Here is a 26,108-nt window from a genome sequence, read left to right as displayed (position 1 = left end):
CAAGGCAGTTAAAGAATGCACCGGGCCACATGTTCATTTTTTCCCCTGTGCTTAAAAGACATTAAAAAACTGTTTCTCAACTATGACTCTGGAACAACTCAGTACGCGAAAAGCGGCCAGAATCGCAAACAACAATGAAAACTCTACGTGACTCACAGGTAGTGATGGGCCGCTCGATACTAAGGTTTCGACACTGTGTCGAGCTTTCGAAGCGCTGCAGATTTTAATACTTGATCGAATAATGACATCTGTGATTTAAGGATTTCACATTTTCTTTCTCAAATGTGCTTACCTATATCATGGCAAAGTACAGGGATAAACCTTTATTTTCTGTCTACTCCGTTTTAATTAAGACAGACCAAAGAAAACATTTAAGGCTATTAAATGTGATCTCAAGAAAAGATCAGGGTTAATTATAATACTAATAACAGGAGCAATTATAATGATACAGTGCAAAAGTAAATACTAATTGAAAGAGCCGGGAATGCATGAGGTGAGGCGTCTTATTTTGTTTAACTCTTGCTATCGTATAGTGCATTCTGCCTGTCGGCGTTAGTTATATTTATATTTTTTAGACATCAGACACTAGAAGCTGCTGACGAACCCTTCTCTTCGTTGTCAGTCTGTAGCTACGAAAAAATAAAAGCAATACGACTTTTAACAGACGTCATTGAAGTGTATCATAAGTTTCTGTAACGTTAATGAAAATGGCCAGGAGGTGTCACGAGAGAGGTGAGTGTCAAATGCTTCGAAGCTTCGATACGATTTCCGACACAATTGCTTCAAACGTGTTGATGCTTCGCGAGGCTTCACCCTGCCCATCACTACTCACAGGTTACTGAACGAGAAATCAGCAGACTAGCATGACGGATGGGGCGTAATGGGCGTCCTTCCCCTCTCCTCCGGATTTTTCAAATGTTAATTTTTTCCCTGTGCTTAAAAATCATTAAAAAAGCGGCCTGATTATGCGGCGTATGGTACGCCGCGGGTTGGCTAGTATAAATAAATGTTGTTGTTGCAGATAGAGTGGGAACATACACACACATACAGATTTTGAGCTTTATATATGAGATACCATGAGCTGAATTAAAATAATCTACTATCCTTCATAACTAATATTCTAAAAGATTTATTGCAGTATATCCATATGACGGTAATAGAGAACACAGTCATGCTGGTGTGTAATGTGTTTAACTTGGCGCACTGTGACTTGTTAGCTAGTTAAGTACATTCCTTACAACCTGAAAGTGGCATAACACTTATTGGCAGAGGAAGCCAGACAACTAACAATGAACTTGCAAACTCACACTGCTTTCTATTCAGTTAAAAACACTACCATTAGCGCAGGATAATTAAATGGAAAGTTGTACAGTCCTAGTAAACTTGAAGACAAGTTTGAAAGAAAGAAGTCAAAATACTGGAAATTTATAGAAGGATTTTATAAACAAAAACAAACACATGAAAAGATGGTGGCTGCCAAATTTACAAATGTACTTTGCATTACTTATGCATTTAAGATTGTAAAACAAGTGTACACCTTTGATATGTTGGATTTAGTTAACACTCAACCACATTAAAATGGCCCCTAATCACCTAGACTCTGCAAATCAATCTGTATGCACTCTTAACACGCAAAACATAAAGCATTAACTATGGTCCTAATTACAAATACGATCCAAGCTTCCACTGCTTAGGGACCTAGTTCTACCTCATGTCCGTTAGGTGGTCTTGTGTCTTGTTGTCATCGCCTTAAATACCCCTTTCTCCTTCAGTGTCCAAAATAAAAGGCCAGTTATTTACATGGTTGCTTGTTTTGTTCAACTCTCCTAAGGTCATGTTGCATTTCATTCACCATTTTACTCTGATGCTCCTTAGGCCTAGCAGGAGCCAATTTATTCTTTGTGGCACTTATGTTCCTACACTGACATGTACAGGACCCTTTTTTATCCCCTCAGGTTTGGGACAGCCTTCTGCCTGCTACAACTATTCTGATGACCATGAAAATGCCTTGTTACTTCTTGACAACGGTGGAAAAAGCACTCCACGTAATACTTTTAACAGTTACTAAAATTAAAAACCACCTTGAATACTTAAACCTCTATGAATATTGTTAGGATGTAGTTGTGGTAGCTGCTATTTAAAAAAGGGTAGTTAATTTTAAAATTGTACCTTTTTCAGTGTGGCAATCAGCTCACTATGCTTTTGTAGGTGCTGTGTTGTAACCTGCAGAGTTCCAAGTTCATCGAGAGCTTCAATACATTTCTTTACATCCTGTTTAAAAAAGGAAAAAAGGTCAAAACAGAAGGACAACATGAAGGAAAGCTAAAACGTGGAACATCAATAAAAACTGAAAGTTTGGGTCCAATTTCATTTTCTTTCACGTCATAAATGCATAAAAACATACAGACAACAGTTCTGATTCTACGGGCATGAAATTGCTACTTTAATTCATTCTTATTTTATATAGTGCACTCGCAAACATTTATGAATGTAGTACACTCACAAATAAAACCTGGAACAGAAAAAAAACATGTTACTTGTGAAAAGAAAAAGATGCCTAAAGATATTTACAAATTAAGTACTTGAAATCTTAAGTATTATATATTATTTGAACATCTGCCGAATAATCATTCACTTTATGTACATCTACTTTCCAAGGAAATTTGGAAAAATGATTTGTACCATTAAATTGTTTATCGTAAAATTTACTGTTATTTAATAGCACAGAGAAAAAAGTACATTACCACATATACTCGTGGTTAAGTTCTCCCACGGATAAGTCTGGACTTGACTTTACTGTATAATTTCTGGTGTTTTGTAATGTCGGTCATATAGGTCGAATGCGGAAAACTCATGCTATTGGTCCAAGAGATTATGATATGCTAACGCCCACCTGAGGGAGTAACCACAGAGCGCACTGCCTTTTTTTCTTCTATGTGGCTGCAGCAATGCACCGTATCAGTGTGTGCTCCTAACCTCCCTCTCTGTTGTGCCTACGTGACCACATGGTAATACCCGAACTATTCCAAAGCGACGTTTGCACCGATTAGTGTTTTTTGTATCTCACACCCTCATACACCTTTATTGTAAGAGCATCCCATATCTACGAAGGAGCATTCGATCAGAAGAAAACACGAAGCTGGTTTTAAATTAAACGTCGTTGAAGTGGCGAAAGAAATTGGTAACTGCGCTGCTGCAACAAAATTCGATGTGTGAGAAACTGATTTGAGATTAGAGGAGGCAAAGATGAAAAAGAAAAAAAAAATTAAGCGTCACATTTTTGAACGGGTGTACAAGTTGGGGTCTGATTTTATGATCAACTTATACGTGAGTATATACGGTACTTGATTTTAATACTATAGCAACATCAACTGAAAAAAATGTGACTTGTACAAATAAAACTGAAGTATAAGCACAGGATATAATGACAACAGTAATCTTCTTTCACCACAATGTGTAAATAAGTTCTACTATAAAATATGGTGATCAATCTTGTTCCTTGTTGACCCAACACATTTACTGGACAGAAGGAGAAGAGTACGTTAGGGAGCAATGGAATAGAGATGATCTTAAAGCCAAAGTTTTAGTCTGTCAAAGCACAGCAAATCATTGTAAAGAGGCAGTAAACAATGATGTTATCAGTGGTGTACACAACTCGCTTTAGCCACTTCATATCCTAGTACTTCCTTAATTAATATTATTTGAAAAAGTCAAACTTTTTAAATAGATCAATATATAAGGACTACTGCTTCTTGTGACACGCCAAACATACCACATGCACTTCAGAAAAAGGTCATGCACCAGATGCTAAGCCTGTTAGGGCCCAGCCAGTACTTGGATGGGAGACCAACCAGGAAAAGCTTGGGTTGCTGCTGGAAGAGATTTTGCTGAGGCCTGCAGGGGGCGCATACCCTGTGGTCTGAATGTGGATCCCAATGCCACAGAGCAGTGACGGGGACACTGTGCTGTAAAAATGGCTCCATACTTCAGATGAGATGTAAAAATCGAGGTCCTAACTCTCTGTGGTCATATATGAACCCTGGGTATCCTTTTGTAAATAGTAGGGTGTATCCCGATGTCTTGGCTAAATTGCCCACTGCCTCTCACCATGTGTTGAGCATACTGGCACAAAACAGCTGTTGTCGTATCATCCGGGTGGATGCTGCATATTGGTTGTGGCTCCCCATTCACTATGTAAAGCACTTTGAGTAATGAGAAAAGAGTTTTATAATGTAAAGAATTATTAGTATTAAAATGCAACTGTCCGATATAGGGCAATCTCTGGTGAGCTTTCATTACCATAATATGAGACGAACCTCCCATGTCACAGTGTTGTGGCATCCAGTTAATTTAAATTCTCTACTCTCTCTTAAACATAGCCATTATCCTGGTTCAGGTTCACCAGCATTTCATTTAATTTGTTGACGTTTAAATCCAAATTTAGTACAAAACTTTTGATTAGCTCTACTCCCTCATAACTTGTGATAAATCCCTTAACTCTTTTAGGGCGGATGTCAACTTTTGTCAACAGGAGGGGTTGAGGGCGACAATCAGCTGTTAATGGCGACAAAACTCACTGTTACGTCACAGGCATTCCCTCTCTGCTTGGAGAAATGTTAGACTCGTTGACTCGGCATCTAATCCTTGCATGTGCGCGAGTCACGAAATGTAAACAAAGGCAAGATGGCAATCGACATCTCACGAGGGAGAGAAGCAAGTGCAGAAAATACTCCGCAGACGATGTTTTGCGCATTATCGCCGAGTCACTCTTATTTTCAGAATCTGATTTTGTTGAGTGAAATCAGAAGATCGAGCAAGAGTGAGGAACTGACATCAGCTGATCAGACACCAGCCGATGCTGTACAAGCTGACCGGCTGCCAGATGAGAGCATTCGCGGAGCCGATGCACCTATGGCATGGTTCGTGTGGCAGGAATACCCAGACATTGATCCGTGGGAGCCAAACTGGCTACCGGGCTTCACAACACAGCATGGCTTGCTGTTGGACACGACAGACTTACCAGCTGCTGTTCTCTCCTGATGCTGCTTTTCAGCTACTATCAGACGAGACAAACAGGTATGCAGAGAAATTTTTTGAATCGTGGGCTGCGCTTGCACTGCATTCTCATTTTTCAAAGTGGAAACCCACAACAAAAGACGAGATGAAGGGATTTTTTTTTTTGTTCTTTATTTCGCCTTATACAATTTCTTGTATTAGGAATTTGTTACTTTTCGCATACCCCTTGGGGTCAGAGTGCAGGGTCAGCCATTGTACAGCGCCCCTGGAGGAATTGAAGATTAAGGGCCTTGCTCAAGGGCCCAGCAGAGAAGGATTTTTTTTGGACATTGACGGGGATTCGAAATGGCAACCTTCGAGATACCAACGCAGATCCTTAGCCTCAGAGCTACCACTCCGCCCTTGTGACATTACAAATAGAGATGGGACTAGACTGGCGATATAACTTCAGGGAGCATTGGTCCAAATGTGCTTTGTCCCCTGGGGGCTTTGGACAGATTATGCCACGTGATAGGTACGTGCTGCTGCAAAGTTTTATTCACTTCTGTGATAACCAGAAACAAATCCCAAGGGGTTAGCCAGACTATTACCCCATGTATAAAGTTCAGCCCCTGCTTGACATTGTGGAACCAACATACAGTGGTGTGAAAAACTATTTGCCCCCTTCCTGATTTCTTATTCTTTTGCATGTTTGTCACACAAAATGTTTCTGATCATCAAACACATTTAACCATTAGTCAAATATAACACAAGTAAACACAAAATGCAGTTTGTAAATGGTGGTTTTTATTATTTAGTGAGAAAAAAAAATCCAAACCTACATGGCCCTGTGTGAAAAAGTAATTGCCCCCTGAACCTAATAACTGGTTGGGCCACCCTTAGCAGCAATAACTGCAATCAAGCGTTTGCGATAACTTGCAATGAGTCTTTTACAGCGCTCTGGAGGAATTTTGGCCCACTCATCTTTGCAAAATTGTTGTAATGCAGCTTTATTTGAGGGTTTTCTAGCATGAACCGCCTTTTTAAGGTCATGCCATAGCATCTCAATTGGATTCAGGTCAGGACTTTGACTAGGCCACTCCAAAGTCTTCATTTTGTTTTTCTTCAGCCATTCAGAGGTGGATTTGCTGGTGTGTTTTGGGTCATTGTCCTGTTGCAGCACCCAAGATCGCTTCAGCTTGAGTTGACGAACAGATGGCCGGACATTCTCCTTCAGGATTTTTTGGTAGACAGTAGAATTCATGGTTCCATCTATCACAGCAAGCCTTCCAGGTCCTGAAGCAGCAAAACAACCCCAGACCATCACACTACCACCACCATATTTTACTGTTGGTATGATGTTCTTTTTCTGAAATGCTGTGTTCCTTTTACGCCAGATGTAACGGGACATTTGCCTTCCAAAAAGTTCAACTTTTGACTCATCAGTCCACAAGGTATTTTCCCAAAAGTCTTGGCAATCATTGAGATGTTTCTTAGCAAAATTGAGACGAGCCCTAATGTTCTTTTTGCTTAACAGTGGTTTGCGTCTTGGAAATCTGCCATGCAGGCCGTTTTTGCCCAGTCTCTTTCTTATGGTGGAGTCGTGAATACTGACCTTAATTGAGGCAAGTGAGGCCTGCAGTTCTTTAGACGTTGTCCTGGGGTCTTTTGTGACCTCTCGGATGAGTCGTCTCTGCGCTCTTGGGGTAATTTTGGTCGGCCGGCCACTCCTGGGAAGGTTCACCACTGTTCCATGTTTTTGCCATTTGTGGATAATGGCTCTCACTGTGGTTCGCTGGAGTCCCAAAGCTTTAGAAATGGCTTTATAACCTTTACCAGACTGATAGATCTCAATTACTTCTGTTCTCATTTGTTCCTGAATTTCTTTGGATCTTGGCATGATGTCTAGCTTTTGAGGTGCTTTTGGTCTACTTCTCTGTGTCAGGCAGCTCCTATTTAAGTGATTTCTTGATTGAAACAGGTGTGGCAGTAATCAGGCCTGGGGGTGGCTACGGAAATTGAACTCAGGTGTGATACACCACAGTTAGGTTATTTTTTAACAAGGGGGCAATTACTTTTTCACACAGGGCCATGTAGGTTTGGATTTTTTTTCTCCCTAAATAATAAAAACCATCATTTAAAAACTGCATTTTGTGTTTACTTGTGTTATATTTGACTAATGGTTAAATGTGTTTGATGATCAGAAACATTTTGTGTGACAAACATGCAAAAGAATAAGAAATCAGGAAGGGGGCAAATAGTTTTTCACACCACTGTATAGTTTTATCAGCCTGGCCGTGATTTGTCTGTGGATGAATCAATGATAAAATACAAGGGACGCCTTTTTTTCCCCCTACATGCCAGACAAGCCTACAAAGTATGGCATAAAGGATTTTGTACTGGCAGAAGCAAACACTGGTTTCTGCCTGAAAGTAATTACATATACAGGAAAGTATTTCTTTCAAAGAGAGAACTGTCCCTTGACAAGTCAGATTGTGCTGGAGCTGCTTCAGTGCTATGATCATTTGGGTCATGTTGTGTACATGGACAATTTTTAAACATCACCAGAATTGTTCATGGAGCTGGGGAAATTGGAGCTTATGGCACAGTGAGGGTGAACAGGAGACACAGGCCTTCACAGTTGAAGCCAGACAGGCTGAAGATTAAAAGAGGTGACAATACGGTTTTCATGCAGGCGGAAAACTTGGTGGCAGTGGCATGGCACGATGTCAAACGGGTGACTTGTCTCTCTACAGTACACACTAACTATATATGTGAGAAAATATAAACCGGACTGTGTTGTGTGCAGCAACAGACAATTGAAAAGGAAGCACCAGTACAATACATATCGTAAGCAGTGCAACATTGTAATGCATGCAATTGGCTGCTTTGAGAGATATCAGACTTTGCTGTGTAACATGTATGTGATATGTATGTGAAATCATATAGTATGCAGGCTCATACAATATACAAGACAGTAACATTTGTCAAAAATAAATATTTTTGTTGATTTGATATGTTATTTGATATGTCGCTGACGACACTGCTATCGTGGGCTGCATCAGGAATGGGCAGGAGGAGGAGTACAGGGACCTAATCAATGACTTTGTTAAATGGTGTAACTCAAACCACCTACACCTGAACACCAGCAAAACCAAAGAGCTGGTGGTGGATTTTAGGAGGCCCAGACCCCTCATGGACCCCGTGATCGTCAGAGGTGACTGTGTGCAGATGGTACAGACCTATAAATACCTGGGAGTGCAGCTGGATGATAAATTAGAGTGGACTGAGCCGGTTATACTTCCTTAGAAGGCTGGCGTCCTCCAACATCTGCAATAAGATGCTGCAGATGTTCTATCAGACGGTTGGAGCGAGCGCCCCCTTCTACGCGGTGGTGTGCTGGGGAGGCAGCATTAAGAAGACAGACAAACTGGTGAGGAAGGCAGGCTCTATTGTTGGCATGGAGCCGGACAGTTTAACATCTGTGGCAGAACGACGGGTGCTAAGCAGGCTCCTATCAATTATGGAGAATCCACTGCATCCACTAAACAGTGTCATCTCCAGACAGAAGAGCAGCTTCAGTGACAGACTGCCGTCACCGTCCTGCTCCACTGACAGACTGAGGAGGTCGTTCCTCCCCCAAACTATGCGACTCTTCAATTCCACCTGGGGGGGTAAACGTTAACATTTAACATTATACAAAGTTATTGTCTGTTATACCTGCATTATCATCAATCTTTAATTTAATATTGTTTTTTTGTATCAGTATGCTGCTGCTGGAGAATGTGAATTTCCCCTTGGGATTAATAAAGTATCTATCTATCTATCTGTTAGACCATTGCTTTGTGTTCTTTTTTTTAAAAAAAGTTAGTTTTTGGAAAAATATTCATCCCTGGGAGAAAAGAAACAAAAAAAATTAGCCCTAAAAGAGTCAAGAGTGCTGTCATCAGCAAACGTGACCATCTGCTCTTTTTTTTTTTTGTTCTTTATTTCGCCTTATACAATTTCTTGTATTAGGAATTTGTTAGTTTTCGCATACCCCTTGGGATCAGAGCACAGGGTCAGCCATTGTACAGCGCCCCTGGAGCAATTACAGGTTAAGGGTCTTGCTCAAGAGCCCAGCAGAGTAGGATCTCTTTTGGCAGTGACGGGAATTCGAACCGGCAACCTTCTGGATGCCAGCACAGATCCTTAGCCTCAGAGCCACCACTCCGCCCCATATTTTGCCCACAAGTGAAATGTACTGTAGATCATCATGTATAACAATTAAAGGAGCAGTGGTAAAACAGCTCCAGGAGACAACAGTGACATGACAGCTTAAAGAAGTTCTCCTTTACTACTGTTTCCTGTGAGAAAGGAAACCCAAAAGGCAACACCCCAAGGACAGCTTCATACTCCTATCAGTTTGTCAAAAAACATGAAAAGGGACAAATGAGTTAAAGGCAGAGCTGTGGTCAATAAAGACAATCCAGAAACACATCCTAGGTGATTCTAGACACTGAAGAATAATGAAGTGGTTTGGGGTGAACATAAGCCTCTAGAAGTGCAATGACAAAACTGACTAATTTCCCAGATACCAAAAAGCAAATGTGGTTAATGACAAAGCACACTTACTGGATTATCAATTTTCAAAGAGATTTTAATTTCTCCATGTAGCCTCTGAAGTCTTGATTCTGTAGATAGATCTAAAACAGAAATTAGCCATAGTTTAATGTGATATAAACTAGAACCATCCGCATAACATGCATACAATACAGTTCAATATATGCCTGCACATACAACCTCAGTCAGTGTAACGATACCTTTCTTCTTTTCCACTTTCTTCTCGTCAAGCTTTTTTCCTTCATCTTTACTCGGCCTTATTAAAAACAAATAAACACATTAAAAATTCTGTGCATTAAATATGTTCATCTCAAACGTGTTTTAAAAATAAAAGACAGAACACAGCCAATACTAAAAAATCAAAGGTCTTAACAACTGCATTATTTCTAGTCTATTTAATACTGAAGGCAGTATTGTGATAACCACCAAGAGTAAAAACTATGGAAAGCCATCTGAATGTTGATGAAAAATATAGCACTTTTTTCTTGTGTTTAAAATACAATAAAACTGCAAAATATATTATACCCATAGTAAGGGTTTTAATTTTAGACTAACCAGGATACACTCAGAATCCTTCATGTCTTTTATTATGATAATTTGCACCTTTATACACTTTACTGTTACTCACATTATCACACATGACTAAGTGCCTTTCTAATGTTCTCATTTGCTTCATTTTTGCTTTTCAATTTTGCACAATAATAAAATCACATCACAACTGGTGTTAATAAATAAGGTAATAAAACTACACCAAAAATTACTTAAAAATACTCTACATTTTTTCTCCAATTCCATTGTTTGGTAGGTGTGATGTTCATGAACATAAATGGAAAATGAGCACAAAGGAATAGAATTTAGTTTGACTCAAGTCTAGATACAAACTTGGTACTGATCTAAAGAAAAATGGCAACACCTCATCCATCCTTCTATAAATTTTACTCATAACACTAGACATACTGCTTCACACCTTTATATGTACGTCCTCATATATCTAGCTTCCTTGTGTACATGCACCCTTTTATCATAAACTGTGTAGAGGCTACCCAAAGATACTCATCAGACAATGCTTGCCTAGGAGATGCCAGAGACCCCAGCAAACAATCAATGCTAACCTGACCCCCAGTCCCACCTGGACCACACTTCCTTATCATCACGGGGTATCAGAAGGTACAGCATGTATCCTGTCCAGATCAGGCATCAAAGTAGTGCACAAGCCTACAAACACTAAAAACAGGATATCAGCAGCAGAGACACGGAACACGGTTTACATCATACTATGCTATTCAAGACCATCTGTATAGGAGGGACAAAAATCAAAAACAACACGTAGACAGGAACATAGCAATGCAGTCAGAAGAAAGGATCCACGGTCTTTGATTTACACACATACAAGTTCGACTGGACACACATTTAAATGGAACTCAGTGCAAGTAAAAGTCGATGTTAATACAAAAAGTGTCAGAGAACTGGCTGAAATGTGGCAGTCTAATGAAAACGCCAGTAACAGATATTTGAACATGAGCCCAGGATATGCAGGCTTGAAAAAAATGAACATGTAAATAATAAATAACACTTTATGACCAACACCTTCCAAACCCCACCTCATTAATTCCCCCCATTAACCCCCAAATTCACCTACCCTCGCCTCCTTATTTACTATATATTGCCTTGTAGTCCTGTATGTCTAATAATGTTTCTCTGATGATGATTCTTGCTAGGAATCGAAAACTTCGAAATAAAAAAAAAAAAAAAAAAAAAACGTCTTACGGTATGTGATTCAGTTTCTCCCTTTGTGGAGTTCCAGCCACAAATCTGCAAACCATATTGCAGATCTTCACTTCCATATATACATATATTGTCACGCACGTGCGATTAGGAGGCAGTTTAAAAGGATCAACTGAAGGTAATTCAACACCAGGCCAGGGGATGGTGAGGTGCGCTAATCCTCTCTCTGTCACTTCCTGGCAGACAACTTAAAACCCACACCACTTCCTGTTTCCAGTCTGGACTCAAACCTGTGAATATCTCTGCAACTTAATTTGCCTCTTGCAGCCAGGGCTCAAGTATATGGGTGGCTGCCCCAAACCTCCTTCTGTGTGTCGAGGCTATTTCACTATATTATATATATACACACACACTAGATTTTATTTATTTACATAAATACATATATACATACACATATTTTTTTTTTTTTTTTAACTGTATACATACTCTGTTGGCTTTTGGTCATCTTGTTTCCGCCTTCTATCATCTTTTTCCATCTCCACAGTTTCATGTTGAGTTTTCAAGACATTACGCTTTGTACTGGTCATAAACCATTCATACTTTCGTTTCTAATTAAATAAAACAAAAAAATTGTTTATAGCATTTTCGGTATTGAACGATAATTAACAAGTAGGAAAAATGCTGTAAAATAAGGAAGGTTATATAGAAATTTATATTTTTGTAGGTATTTTCTATGAACCAGGAGTTTCTTTTTGAATGTGCCCATTAAAGAATTACTATTATTTATTTAGCAGATGCCTTTATCCATGGAGACTTACAAAATAAGCTATAATACACACAAGGATGATTAGAAGGTGCATGCATCAAAAGCAACAGAAAAAAGGTTAAAAAAATTAGTACTACTACAAGTACATTAATTAAACCTGCATCTAGACTAAATGAGTATCCCAAATTCTTTATCAGAACAATAGGAACATTCCTGTAGAACAGACACAAAGTAGTTCCAAAATATTTCATGGAAAGGTACGTTTTTAAAAAGATGCCTAAACCTGAGTAAGTTGGGTAGTATGAACAGCCACTCCACGGATTTGGAAGAAAGAAAGGAGAAATACTGTCCAGCCTCAGCACGTCTGCTAAGAGTAGGGACAGTTGACAGGCAGAGGTAGAATGGAGAGTTCTTGAAAACATGAATTACAAACATATTCTGCAAGAATATTAAAGAAACTCATTCAGATTGTTTTAAAGATTATCAAAGTTTTATCTTGGGGGTAAATATTTATAGCTGGCTCATTGAAAAATCTGTTCTATTTGTGAAACTGAAGACTAATAAAATAAGGCTGTATGGCACAATTTTAACTATTGGAAGGGTATCTGAACTTATCTTTTAAGCACTAAAAGTACTATTCAGACATGCATAAATTACTGAGTATAAATAATACATTACTATGTAAAAAACCTCTCTTTAAATCTCTCTTTAAATAACTTTAACACATCAAAAGTTACCAATTAAAAATTTGTTAAATATGTAAGACAAATAGGGGAAAATATATTGCAAAGTATTATTTAAACTGGAATTTTCAAATGCGTAGCGCTGCTGCCTCGCAGTTGGGAGACCTGGGGACCTGGGTTCGCTTCCCGGGTCCTCCCTGCGTGGAGTTTGCATGTTCTCCCCGTGTCTGCGTGGGTTTCCTCCGGGCGCTCCGGTTTCCTCCCACAGTCCAAAGACATGCAGGTTAGGTGGATTGGCGATTCTAAATTGGCCCTAGTGTGTGCTTGGTGTGTGGGTGTGTTTGTGTGTGTGTCCTGCGGTGGGTTGGCACCCTGCCCGGGATTGTTTCCTGCCTTGTGCCCTGTGTTGGCTGGGATTGGCTCCAGCAGACCCCCGTGACCCTGTGTTCGGATTCAGCGGGTTGGAAAATGGATGGATGGATGGATTTTCAAATGCATTATGAAACTGAGAAATTTTCATAAAGGAGGGAGGAAATGCAACAATGTGCATAGTTTGATGGAATTCTGGAAACAAGAAAGTACATAACTGTAAAAATTGGTGGCCTCTTGGCTTCACGCACCATCACCATTTTAGTGATACCAGAATTTGGAAGAAGTATTTATCTCAGGGAAAATTGGGTATCCAGACATTTCACACAGCTTGTCATACATTTTTTTGCCAATGTCTTCCTCATTAAAAATAAAATCAAAACAAACTAAACATTTTGACAGATATAAAACTTTGAATCTGCACTGTGCTCAATCAGGAGATTCGTATCTTAGACGCTCCTCAAAATAGCAACAGCTCGTTATCACAATCCAGATCTGAATTTTCACTGGCAATTCTTGCAGCTGCCTGGTAAGTGTGTTGCACAGAAAAGCACATAAAATCTAAACAGAACTTGACTTACAGCGGGATAGTGTTCACATTTATTTTTAGCTTAGCATCCCAACTTGGTTCATAACATGTTAGAAACTTCACACATCTCTTGGATTTGTGCAGTAGTCAAATTCAAGGTACAAAATTTGATTGTACGTAGATCTCGAATGTTAAGCGCTTATTTCTGTGAAAATGAAAATTTTAAAGGCATGCACTACAAAAATCTAAATTCAGCTCATTCTTTGTCAGCTCCTTTTGAAAACCTTACAGAACATACTAAGTTGCCTATTTACTTTCTTTAGAACCAGGTAGTTTCAGCTGTAATAAGAGATGGTTACCAAGTAAGGATCTCTTTGGGTACACATACAGTTTCACATCTTTCAAAGAATAAAATACGAAACTCATTGCCTCATCATATTTACAATGGAGGGGTGTGTGTGGCATGGCAGCTATCACAACCATCAGACTCGGACAGTTCACTGTAATTTAAAACAACTGAAGTGTCTCTGGATGAGGTGATGGCTTCACAGGAGTTTGGCAGGGTCTTCTACTGCCCCACTGTTTTAGGCATCAGTGAGGCTGCACGATGTCAGTTGTGCAACTGGAGGTATGACAAGACAGCACTGGGGTACAGCTGCATAGTTTGTTGTCTGCTGGTGGTGATAAATGAAACTTGTGATGGTTATGACTAGAAACAAAAAAAAAAAAAAAAAAAAAAAAAAAAGAGTAGCCTCCTTAGCATTATGTTTACCCCTGAAAACACGAGCAAAAACGTTGAACATTTTTTAACAATAAAAAAAAAAATATATATATTACATGTGACAGAAACCTGTAAATACCAAAATATCAACAAAGCAAAATGACACCTTTTATTGGTTAACTAAAAAGATTACAATATGCAAGCTTTCGAGGCAACTCAGGCCCCTTCTTCAGGCAAGATGTATTATTACATCTTGCCTGAAGAAGGGGCCCGAGTTGCCTCGAAAGCTTGCATATTGTAATCTTTTTAGTTAGCCAATAAAAGGTGTCATTTTGCTTGGCTTTTCTCTACATTCATAATGGCTAACACAGTACAACACCCTAGTACTAAAAATATCAACATAAATACAGTAGGATAGGCAGGTCTAGTGTAGATTGCTGTGCTGTACTTTAAACAGTCCCCAGTGCGCAGCTGAATATTACTGTCAAAATATTAGAAGCAGGTTACTTTGAACACTTTTTTTTTTTACAATATTTGTTTCTGCTGCTCTCACATGAGAAGGTAGAACATCAGTGTCTGATCTGTACGATAGACGCTACACAGTGTGTTATACAACCACAGGGAAAGACTTAGTGACTTCCACCTTTTCCCCCGAAACAAACATTATTGATTGCTGCATAATGAACAGTTTTTAGGGCGCTAACGTCTTCTTTGTCCTTCTACTTGATCATAATCATTTTGCCTTCCTTTTTTTTTTTTTGTTGGCGAGGCACTTACTTGCAATTACAGTGAACCTTCAGGCGACTGAATTCACTAGATATCGTGGCAGTTTGGTCAAAAAGTGCTCTATAAATCTGTTTCACTATTCACACCAATGTCTAACAAGCAATCCACACTGTCATCACTGTCACTTGATTCCACCAATGGTTCAGTTTTGGTTTATTCTAATAGCTGCCTTTACATCTTTTTGTTTACAAGCCATTGTGTTTTGGTTGAAGACTCCGCCTCAATGATGAATGGCAAAACACATAGAAATACAGTGAAATCTTGAGATTGTGAGTAACTTGGTTTGCGAGCATTTTGCAAGTCGAGCTAAAATTTTTAATAAATTTTAACTTGACAAACGAGCGAGGTCTTGCAATACACGTAGTATGGATATGCTTTGTCTGCCAAGTGTTACTTGGTGATTGTGGGTAATCACCTCCCATGTTCGTTCTCAGTTGGCGTGCCTCACTCATATAGTCAACATTCGTATAAGCGCATACTGTTTACTATAGCATGGTGACCACGTGTGTGTGTTGTAACGTGCGAGTCCCTGTCATCCACCCCAAAACACGAGGCCGAGTCTTAGTACTTTAGCAAAACCAGCTTTATTCAGCGCGAAACAGGAACAGCACAGTTATTTATTGTACTGGGATCTGTCACACTCCTATACAGAGACACAGCAATCAGGCAGAGTCATGACTAGGTAATACTGTGCTCTTGCATATATAATATTCCTTGCATCACCCATCGACGGTGGGCGCTTATAGAGTGACCGTAATCTTTTCGGATTCGCTTTTATGGCAAACTGCTACAGCGCTGGGAGCCTGCGGTTGCTTCGGGACGCTCTTCCGCGTGTCGTCCCGTTTGGGGGGGGGGGGTTGGGTTATGGGGGAATCCCAAAAAAGAGTTTAGAAACCTTACAGTATGTAAAGCATTTTTTTTTTTAATTTTGTGTCCAAGTGTAGTGACTCTTCAGGTAAAAGCAACTGTCATTGGATAGGTTTCCTTGTTAAAGTCGCAAAAAAAAGAAAAAGATTCCAGTGAGCCAACAGAGAGCAGGGATTCCATTTGGTAGAGTGAAGACTTTGTATTAATCATTTTTATATAAATATTTGTGGGTTGTGAAATGAACTTTCTGAGTTTCCATTATTTCATCCATCCATCCATTTTCCAACCCGCTGAATCCAAACACAGGGTCACGGGGGTCTGCTGGAGCCAATCCCAGCCAACACAGGGCACCATTATTTCTTATGGGGAAATTTGTTTTGATACGAATGCTTTGGATCACAAGCACGTTTCCGGAACGAATTATGCTTGCAAACCGCCCCAGAATCATGTTTTTTCATCCACTAGATGGAAACGGAAAAATGTCCTGAACATTACTCGGGTTAACACTGCATATATTGGATCATAACAGCTACACCCAAAGAGAAACTCTGGTTTAACTGTCTTAACAGAAATCCAAGCCCGAGAGTAGCTCAGCATTAACACCAAGGAGGTTAATGCTTGAAACAAGTGTTTTACTACAAACAGAAATGTAACTCTTCCTGTGTTATTGAAGTGAAGAAAAACAGCATGTTCTGTTGCAGTCTACTAAAATATTTTTGGCTTAACAATTTACTTAGGATAACAACAAATAAAATTGAAAACATATCAGACTCTACCCCATAATGAATGATACTTGATTACCTCTTCAGTTTCACTCTGCACATCAGGTGAAGGCTCTACTTTGGCATTTTTTCTTCGTTTAACCTCTGGCTCCTTTATCCCTTCCTTTTCACCTGTTCCAGGTTCCTCTTTTTCCTTTCTCTTCCTCCCAACCTTCTTTGGTTCAGTTTTTTTCAGTAGTTTAGAAGGCTTCTCTGCAAGTTGTTTCTTCTTATTTAACTCTGCTGCGACACTGAAAAAACAAACAAAAAAAAAAAACTTGCAATTGACTACAGTTAAGGTATTCATACCCACTTGTCCTCTAAAATTCACTGTTCTTTCTTTACCTTCATCTGAGCTCTTCAGCTTGCACAACACTTTAGTATCAGTACACTGCACCTGAGTACCCAGAATGGCTAACCACTACTATATTACCGTAGCATAAATATTTCATTATTTGTCTCTTTATGGCCATGCACTCAAATGTTTGTTCTGAAGCAGCTGGTTATTTGTTTTTATGAATTATGCGCTTTGTTTTTTATTTATTGTTTCGTTATTGTTTCTAATAATGTTCATGCTTAATTAAGTCCAGGTTCACTGCCATGTATACAGAATCCAATTACATTCTTACTCACATGTAATGCTATTTTTATTCAATGCATCACCTTTGTCTTTAACTACAGCATGTCTCTACATCTCAAAACGCAATGGTCAACATCACAACCACCCTACCTTCAGCTTGAAGCTGGCTAAACACAGTACCTCTCATAGAACCTCGAAACACTTTTTTCTGGGCCAGCATCTCTGCTGATTTTCTCCATTCTAGAAGCTTCAAAGAAAGGTATACTCAAACACAGTCACTGAGCACTACTCCGTTTTAAATTCTGGATACAACTGTGTGTCGCACAGTATTGGACAGAAGTCGCATCAGCCTACTGATTCTTAACTTTCTTGATAATGGACATATTATTCTTCCAGACTGAAATCCTTTATAGTTTTGTTTTACTGTTTCAAAACAACTTTTTGTTGTTAATGCCTATTGTGCAATTGTTGTTGTGCACATATTTAATTCTGTTCTCTCTAGTTTAGGCTCATACAGATGCTGCTTTATTAATAGTGTGAAAAGTAGTGGCTATTGTTACACTGTTCATATTCCAACAGCATGAAGCCATGTATACAGCCTGGGGAGGGCAGGTATTCCTTGCTAATTGTAGTGTTTCTTTGACTTTTCTCTACATGCCTATGCTCAGAAGACTCACAATGAATAAGAACGAACGAGTGAGTGAGAACTTTACTACTGAAATAGCAAATTGTGCTTGCAAAAATTTTGCAAGAATAAAAGCGTTAATGAAATGTTGATGAGGGAGAGAAGAACATCATATTAAAATAATCTGTTTTCTTATTGTAACATAAGTAATGACTTGTGAGAGGACTCAATATTACAACAGTCACATGATTAGTAAGGGATGTTATTATAGTCACAACAGCATGAACATTTACAATACAAAGTGTAACACGAACAGGTTAACAGAACATATTGGATAAGAAGGGAAATGCAGGGCACATATAAGTCAGCAAGTGTGAAGTGTGGCCGTCAGGTAATGTAGCATACCGACGTCTATAATAAATTGTCAGAAAACACAATTTGTTGCATAAACGTTACTGTTAGCGAAAATATTCCCCTGTGTGTGACCCGCAAGTACCTGTACGTTTAACCCGGGTTTTGATGTAACTCTGTAAAATACCATGTACAACTGGCCATGGGTAAAAACAGGGCCTGGAAAATAAACTCTTGAAGTTATTAAACGATTGTCGTTGTGACTTAGTGATAGTCATACAATATTGCTAAGCGAACAGGGAATTGCCTACACCGTAATATAAAGGGAATATCTTGTTTTGAGTTGTCAGTGGTATGGAATCCCTGTAGTTTTTCTGTCAATGTTTCTTGCCGTCTGGCAGTTTGCTGCTGCTCTTCAGAAAGGTTGTGTGTGTAATTCATTTTTCGTTCACTGTCTCGGTGCGAGACTTGCTGCTGCTGATGTTCGGATAATATCGTTCTGTGGTTTGTCATACTTTGTCCTTGTTGTTCAAAAGCATATTCCCTGTGCTGGTTGGTCTGGTGTGATGTTGATGTTTCTGCTTCTGTACATTGGTGCGAGTATGTAGGCCGGCGAGACCGTTTCTTTTGGTCACCGCTACACTGTATGTGCCTTTTCATTTTATCGGGAGGCTTACGTTGAAGTGAAGGAAAAAGGAGATGTAAAATGGTAGCGTCATAATACAGTTTCGGTCAGCAACAAAGTATGCACTGAACAAACCATCAAATACCACAGTTGATAACTGGTGACATTGAAGAATTGATGACCTGAAGATAAGACGAAAACTCTGCCAGGAGCACAGATTCCTCACTATTGTTGTGGAGGGATATAGCAGTTGTGGCAACGTTGTTTATATCGAGCACGGACGGACACAAGCGAAATAAGGATACAATGGAAACAGTAATGCATGATTCTTTCACCGCTTTTTATGCACAGGTAGTAGTACTCACGTACAACAAAACTGCACTTTATCATGATTATTTTTTGAGCTTTACATTGCTGTGCTATTTGCAGTGCATGCATGCCATGCTAAACAGTACAGGGGGCCCCAGTAAATTAAGTTTTTTGCTCCAACCCAATTTCTTAATTAAAAGTCAGTTATTGCCCATCCAATAAAATCTGGATTAGCTTGCCAACAGGAATTTGCCAGGCTAAGTGGAGCACTTTAAAAAAAACTGCTAAACACACATTACTTTAACATGGCTTTCTCATAGCTTCATTATAGTTTAATTATGTTACTCTGTATATGCATTTAATTATCAATATCATTCCAGGTGGCTCCGTAATCCGTACTAACCCCTACTTTCTCTTCTGTTCTTTTTCTGGTTTTCTGTGGTGGCAATCAGCGCCACCACCTGCTGATCAAAGCACGGTGATGTCCCTATATAGATGGATTAAAGGCCAGAAGTCCACATGACCGTCATCATCAAGTTCTTCCATGTGAACCCTCAATACAATGAGGACTGATTGCAAGGTCATTTATGTTCGCTAGAATACCTAGAGGGGGCTGGGTGGTCTCATGGCCTCAGAACCCCTGCAGATTTTTTTTTCCCCTCCCTGGCCATTGGACCTTATTTTTATTCTATTTTAATTAGTGTTCCCTAATTCTATTTTCTTATTTTGTCTTTTTTCTTTTCCTTCATCATGCAAAACACTGAGCTACATCATTTGTATGAAAATGTGCTATAGAAATAAATGTTGTTGTTGTTCATTTTAGTCAAATGACTTAAGAATTCAAAACCCCCAAGTGCTTCTTTTAGTCTTAATCATCTGTATCCTCCAGTTTTCATACCTTCTTAGTTTTCTTAACTGGTAAATAATAATGAAATACCAATGACAAAGAAAGTGGCAGTTATCAATCAAATTCCGTGGTTCTCAAGGTCACTCCTGGGGGCCTGTTGTGGCTGCAGGTTGTAATTCCAACCAACTTCTACTTTTAACTGGATTCCTAACTTAATTAAGCAAGCTGATATTTTCCACTTTCTATATTTTGGTGTCAATTTACAAATTACAAAACTCTGCTTGCTAAATTTTTTATTGGAATATATAACGCATTACTTGTGGATAAATACTTTTTTTTCTTTTAAATCTTGACTGAAAGATTTATCAGCATCACCACCACCACAATTTTCATTCCACTGCTACATGGTGTTGGTTTTATTTAGGCAATTTATTAATAAACATGCTAGCTATAAATAGCTGCTGTCTTTTAGGATCATTTGTCCAGCTTTCTCCTCCGCTGATTGCACTTATTGATGGATTACAATTAAGACAGTAAACACCACAGAAAAAAGGTAAACAAGACAATAAGTATTTGAGCACTATGCCAAAAATAAAGTTCTCTATCATAAAAACGTAAATCTCCCACAACTGTGGTTTTCTAAATGCAAATAAGGTGAAAACAAGTGCAAGTCTAATTAAATATGAAGATCAATTAGATACTGATTGCAAACCTGATTAGAATACACACCTGCAGCCACAGTGAGACCCCAGGACTGAACTAAAGAAAAAAAACGTACTAATTTGTTCCCATTTACAACTGTGTGCTCATTATGAAGTATCTGGTTTAGTAAAATATTTGAAAAGAGAAACAAAAAACCCACAATGGACGACCGAGTACCAAATGTTGTTCAGTTCACAAATTACATGAATGATAATCTCAGAAAAGAGACATCTAAGATGTAAGACTGATTTGAAATGGCAAAAGGAAGCACCGAGAAGCATGTAATTAAATATGTTCGGTTATCAGCACCTGGCTTCTATTAAGCAATTAGGTTGGAACAAAAACCTGTAGTCATTCAGCACACAGCATGAAGACTCCTGTACTACAGTGGCAAATTAACTTCAGTGCTTCATCCGTATTGCTCCATTCATGTCCGAATGAACCCTGGTCTTTGACTCACTCAACATTTCTTCAGACTCTGTCCCTCTCCAATCCAGTCCTTTATCGGTCACTGCACAGGTCTCTTTCAAATCCACATTAGTGTTCATCAGGAAACCCCACCTCTGGCCACTGTAATCCTTTAATTCCAGGTGGCTGATGATGTGTGCCTCCTCTGCTACAATAATGTTGTCAGGCTGCCTGCTGCTATATTTTCCTATCCTCATGACTCAAGAGGTTATAATGGATTACTGGCTAAAGTTCAAAAGTTCAAAGTTTTGAAATGCAAATCCAGCAACAATGGATTTTAAATGTAGTACTTAACATAAATACCGTTAGTAAAATAAATGTCGTAACTAACATGGAATTCAAACTAACAAATTGGCAGCGGGCTGTAAGTGGGCTGCTGTATCTCCGCGTTTGTAAATTAGTCTTCAATCTGAAACATTTAACAATACCACTGACTTACAGTACAGTGGTACCTCTGGTCACAACCGTAATTCGTTCCAAAACTCTGGACGCGACCCGATTTGGTCATAACCCGAACGTAATTTCCCCTTAAGATTGTATGTAAATACGATTAATCCGTTCCAGCCCATACGAACTGAATTTTTTTTTTTTTTTTTTTTTTTAAAAAGATTTTTAAACACAAAAATAGTTAATTATACCATAGAATGCACAGTGTAATAGTAAACTAAATGTAAAAACATTGAACAACACTGAGAAAACCTTGAACAACAGAGAAAACTAACATTGCAAGAGTTTGTGCAACACCCTTACGAACAGAGTTTTAAGCATAGGGGAAAAAATTAAAGTTTGAAAAATCCTTAATTTATACGAAAACTAACCATAAACAACCAAGAAAACTAACCTTGCAGGAGTCAAGTTCTGGCGTGAAGAAAGTGAGGAGGAAGCTGGGTGGAGAGGAGGTTACAGTTTCAGCTCCACGAAGGAAGATTTCGATTTAGAAATCAATAGATTTCGACTTCAACATGAATGCCACGCTCATACTTTTCAATGATTTCTTTCTTTGATTGGATTTCAGTTTTCTTTGAACCTTTCTACTCACCAACAATACCACTCTTCATTTGCTTAGAGGACATGGTTAACTGCAAAATTAATTCAAAAGCACACGAAATAGAGCACAGCGAATGCACGCTTGTCTGATCGAGAACAATGTACAGGGAGAGACTGAACACGTGCGGAAATGATTGGCACGTACGAACCGGAAGGGAAACTGGCCGCCAGTGTTTTTGTTCACCACCAGCGTGTGTGGTCGTGAACAGATGCAAAAGTTTGACAAACTTTTTGATCGTAACCCGATTTGTACGGGTTTGGAAACGTTCATGACCAGAGGTTCTACTGTATACGAAACAGGTTTTGTTTTGATTGAATTAATATATCTATTATTGCTTAAAAGTTATGACTTTTTTTTTTAATATATACAAAAGCAAACTAAATTTATACACTGCTTCATTTGTCACTTTCAATACTCTCATAAGGTAAATACGTTATTTTGTGTATTTTAAAAAAATGCCCCTGGATTTCAGTCAGTGGGGGTTAAAACTGCCACTTAAAAAGTTTCCTACCTTGCTCCAGTTAAACTTAATTGAAAACAGATTCAAGTTTTTTTTCGCTCTCTCCAATCTAGCCTCAATAATCTTATTGATATTTCCTGAACAGGATAAACACTAACATGCAGAGAAAAAGGTTATCAATACTGAATTAAGATGTAAAATGATACCACTGCAAATCTTAGTTCTACAACCGCATTGCAATTATAACTGAACTAGTCATTTAGCCCGTTATAACGGGCGCTAGAACAGTAGTGCATAAACATTAGTAGGAACAGTCTATATTAAATGGCAAGGGACTTTGACCTCATTCTTTTTGTTGGTCGTATTTTTCTTTCTTTCAGCCTTTCTTTTGTTGATGTCTACTTGCTGAGCTGACCGTTCTTCGTGGGCTGCCGCCGTGTATTGTGTGTCTTTAATTTTCTGTGACAGTGATACTGTCTTGTACGGCTGTATTCAATAAGGGCGCACACAAAAAGGCGAGCTTCAAAAAGGTGACCTCAATTGAGCGCGCCTTTATTTGCTGTGCCCAATTGAGGCTCGTCTTTTTGTGCGCACCTTTATTGAAGGATACCGTCTTGTACGTCCGCTGGCTTGTACGTCCGTAATATACCTTTAATTTTCTCTGGTGGTAATACAGGCGTGCGCGTCGGTAATATGCCTTTAATCTCCTCTGACAGTAATACTGGCTTGTACGTGGCTGTAATATGCATCACTGTATTGTGTACCTTTAATTTCCTCTCGCAGTAATACTGGTTTGTATTTCTGTAAAACGCCTCTAACTTTCTCTGACAGTAATATCGCACCGTGCCCCGCACATGCGCACTTCATCAGAAGACACCCACACACGGACACCTGGACGCATATAGGGATTTTATTTATATATATATATATATATATATATATATATATATATATATATATATATATATACCAATCAGAATGGTATGGGACAAAAAGATTACCTTTTACCATAACTTACTATGACAAGTTCTCCAAAATTTCACATCTGTACTTGACCCTTGGAGACAGTTCAGCAATGGCAGAATTTAACAACTACAAAAATGTTCTCTACTAAACATTCTTGAACGGCTTCTTGCACCACCTAGTGGCCAAATTAAAAACCTCAAAATAAGTGTGAAATTAATTTAAACGTGCATAAAGTTAGAAGTTAAGCAAAATGACACCTTTTATTGGCTAACTAGAAAGATTACAAGGTACAATACCTTAGTACTACAAATATGTGCATACAAAAATCAGAAACATTTGATTGGTTAATTCAAATTCCTCTGTGGAAGCTCAGTTAAAGTAACACTCATGCCAACAATTCCTGTAAATGAGGAAAAAAAAAATACTCACATCTCACTTTCAGGGGTGGGTGAAGCCAGTAATTTTGCAGCTTTGGGTTTTCTACCACGTTTTTTTGGTGTAACCACCTCGGGAACTGATGAAGAATTAAAAGATGTCATTTTTTTTTAAACATCTAAATAAATCATGCAGAGTCTAAAAAATATTTAAAGGCCTCTAAATACAGCTTTTCTTTCTTCAGATTACTTATCTACACATACATTAAGAAACGTTCTGTATGAAAGCTACTAAAGATGCACACGATACAAGTAGGTTTTGCTAAGAGGTTTGAAAAAGATTATTCAAAATCATCAAATATAAAAATGCATGCGAAGTACAGTAATCCCTCCTCCATCGCGGGGGTTGCGTTCCAGAGCCACCCGCGAAATAAGAAAATCAGCGAAGTAGAAACCATGTTTATATGGTTATTTTTATATTGTCATGCTTGGGTCACAGATTTGCGCAGACACATAGGAGGTTGTAGAGAGACAGGAACGTTATTCAAACACTGCAAACAAACATTTGTCTCTTTTTCAAAAGTTTAAACTGTGCTCCATGACAAGACAGAGATGACAGTTCAGTCTCACAATTAAAAGAATGCAAACATATCTTCCTCTTCAAAGGAGCAAAGAAATCAATAGGGCTGTTTGGCTTGTAAGTATGTGAAGCACCACGGCACAAAGCCGTTGAAGGCGGCAGCTCACACCCCCTCCGTCAGGAGCACAGAGAGAGAGAGAGAGAGAGATAGAGAGAGACAGATAAAAAAATCAATATGTGCCCTTTGAGCTTTTAAGTATACGAAGCACCGTGCAGCATACTTAAAAGCTGCACACAGAAGGTAGCAACATGAAGATAATCTTTCGGCACTTTTAGACGAGCGTCCGTATTGTCTAGGTGTGCGAACAGCCCCCCTGCTCATACCCCCTACGTCAGGATCACAGATAGTCAGTGCAAGAGAGAGAGAAAGAAAAGTAAGTTGGGTAGCTTCTCAGCCATCTGCCAATAGCGTCCCTTGTATGAAATCAACTGGGCAAACCAACTGAGGAAGCATGTACCAGAAATTAAAAGACCCATTGTCCTCAGAAACCCGCGAAGCAGCGAAAAATCCGCGATATATATTTAAATATGCTTACATATAAAATCCGTGATGGAGTGAAGCTGCGAAAGGCGAAGCGCGATATAGCGAGGGATTACTGTACTCTAAAAGCCAATTTAAGCACTATGAAAGTAATTCAAAAAAGTAAAGAAAAACCGCCTTGTTCATTTTACCTGGTGGAACTGGGGGACTTAAAGTTGGGCTGACAGGTACCTCCTCTTTTCCTGCCTGGTCCTGGGTTTGTGCTTGTGCCTCTGCTTGGGCTTGGGCCTGTGCTTGAGCCAGTGCCAGTAGTTCACTCTTTTAACAACAACCAAAAAAAAGTCCAAAACACAATACAAAATTCACCCAGCTTCACTTGAAGGAGGCGGTTCCCACTTCCACTTTAAGTAAAATTCTACAAAGCAATCCACTATTTGTGTTTAAGATGGGCAATCAAGTCATTTTCAGTAGTTGGTCATTTTAATACATGTACACCAAACTAGTCATTTTACCTTGATAAGAGAAATTAAGGCAAAGTCTTGCATATCATTAAAATAGAACAGTGTAAGGGGATTATAGGTTAGGAATTAGCAAAAATTAATAAATAAAAAATACAACAACAGGGACCCCAGCTAAGTGAAGCGATAAAAAGAGACACAAATCAAATGTACCTTTTTCTTTCTCCCCCTTTTGCCTTTTACTGGAGGAGTCTCTGGAATATCCTTCTTTACAGGGTCCTAATATTGACAGGAAGGGAAAATGGTATCATGAACAGAACATAAATAAATGAGTACAAACAAAAGCATGAAGGGCATAAATGTAGTCTTC

General features: G+C 38.9%; 1 protein-coding gene across 1 annotated transcript in view; it reads right to left on the bottom strand.

Annotated features, from left to right (window-relative positions):
- Positions 1-26,108, bottom strand: part of LOC114654976 (PC4 and SFRS1-interacting protein-like) — a 76,270-nt gene that overhangs the window by 14,684 nt on the left and 35,478 nt on the right. Inside the window, exons 6-13 of the mRNA XM_028805856.2 lie at positions 25,952-26,017; positions 25,472-25,598; positions 24,215-24,299; positions 16,845-17,055; positions 11,809-11,930; positions 9,798-9,853; positions 9,610-9,680; positions 2,170-2,271 (exon numbers count right to left, since the gene is read on the bottom strand). Of these exons, the coding sequence (XP_028661689.1) occupies positions 2,170-2,271; positions 9,610-9,680; positions 9,798-9,853; positions 11,809-11,930; positions 16,845-17,055; positions 24,215-24,299; positions 25,472-25,598; positions 25,952-26,017 (840 nt within the window). The remainder of the gene's footprint in view (positions 1-2,169; positions 2,272-9,609; positions 9,681-9,797; positions 9,854-11,808; positions 11,931-16,844; positions 17,056-24,214; positions 24,300-25,471; positions 25,599-25,951; positions 26,018-26,108) is intronic.

Source organism: Erpetoichthys calabaricus, chromosome 7, assembly GCF_900747795.2.
Source record: "Erpetoichthys calabaricus chromosome 7, fErpCal1.3, whole genome shotgun sequence".
Taxonomy (NCBI): domain Eukaryota; kingdom Metazoa; phylum Chordata; class Cladistia; order Polypteriformes; family Polypteridae; genus Erpetoichthys; species Erpetoichthys calabaricus.
The sequence above is the reverse complement of the archived record's forward strand: the minus strand, read 5'-3'. Positions and strand labels throughout refer to the sequence as shown.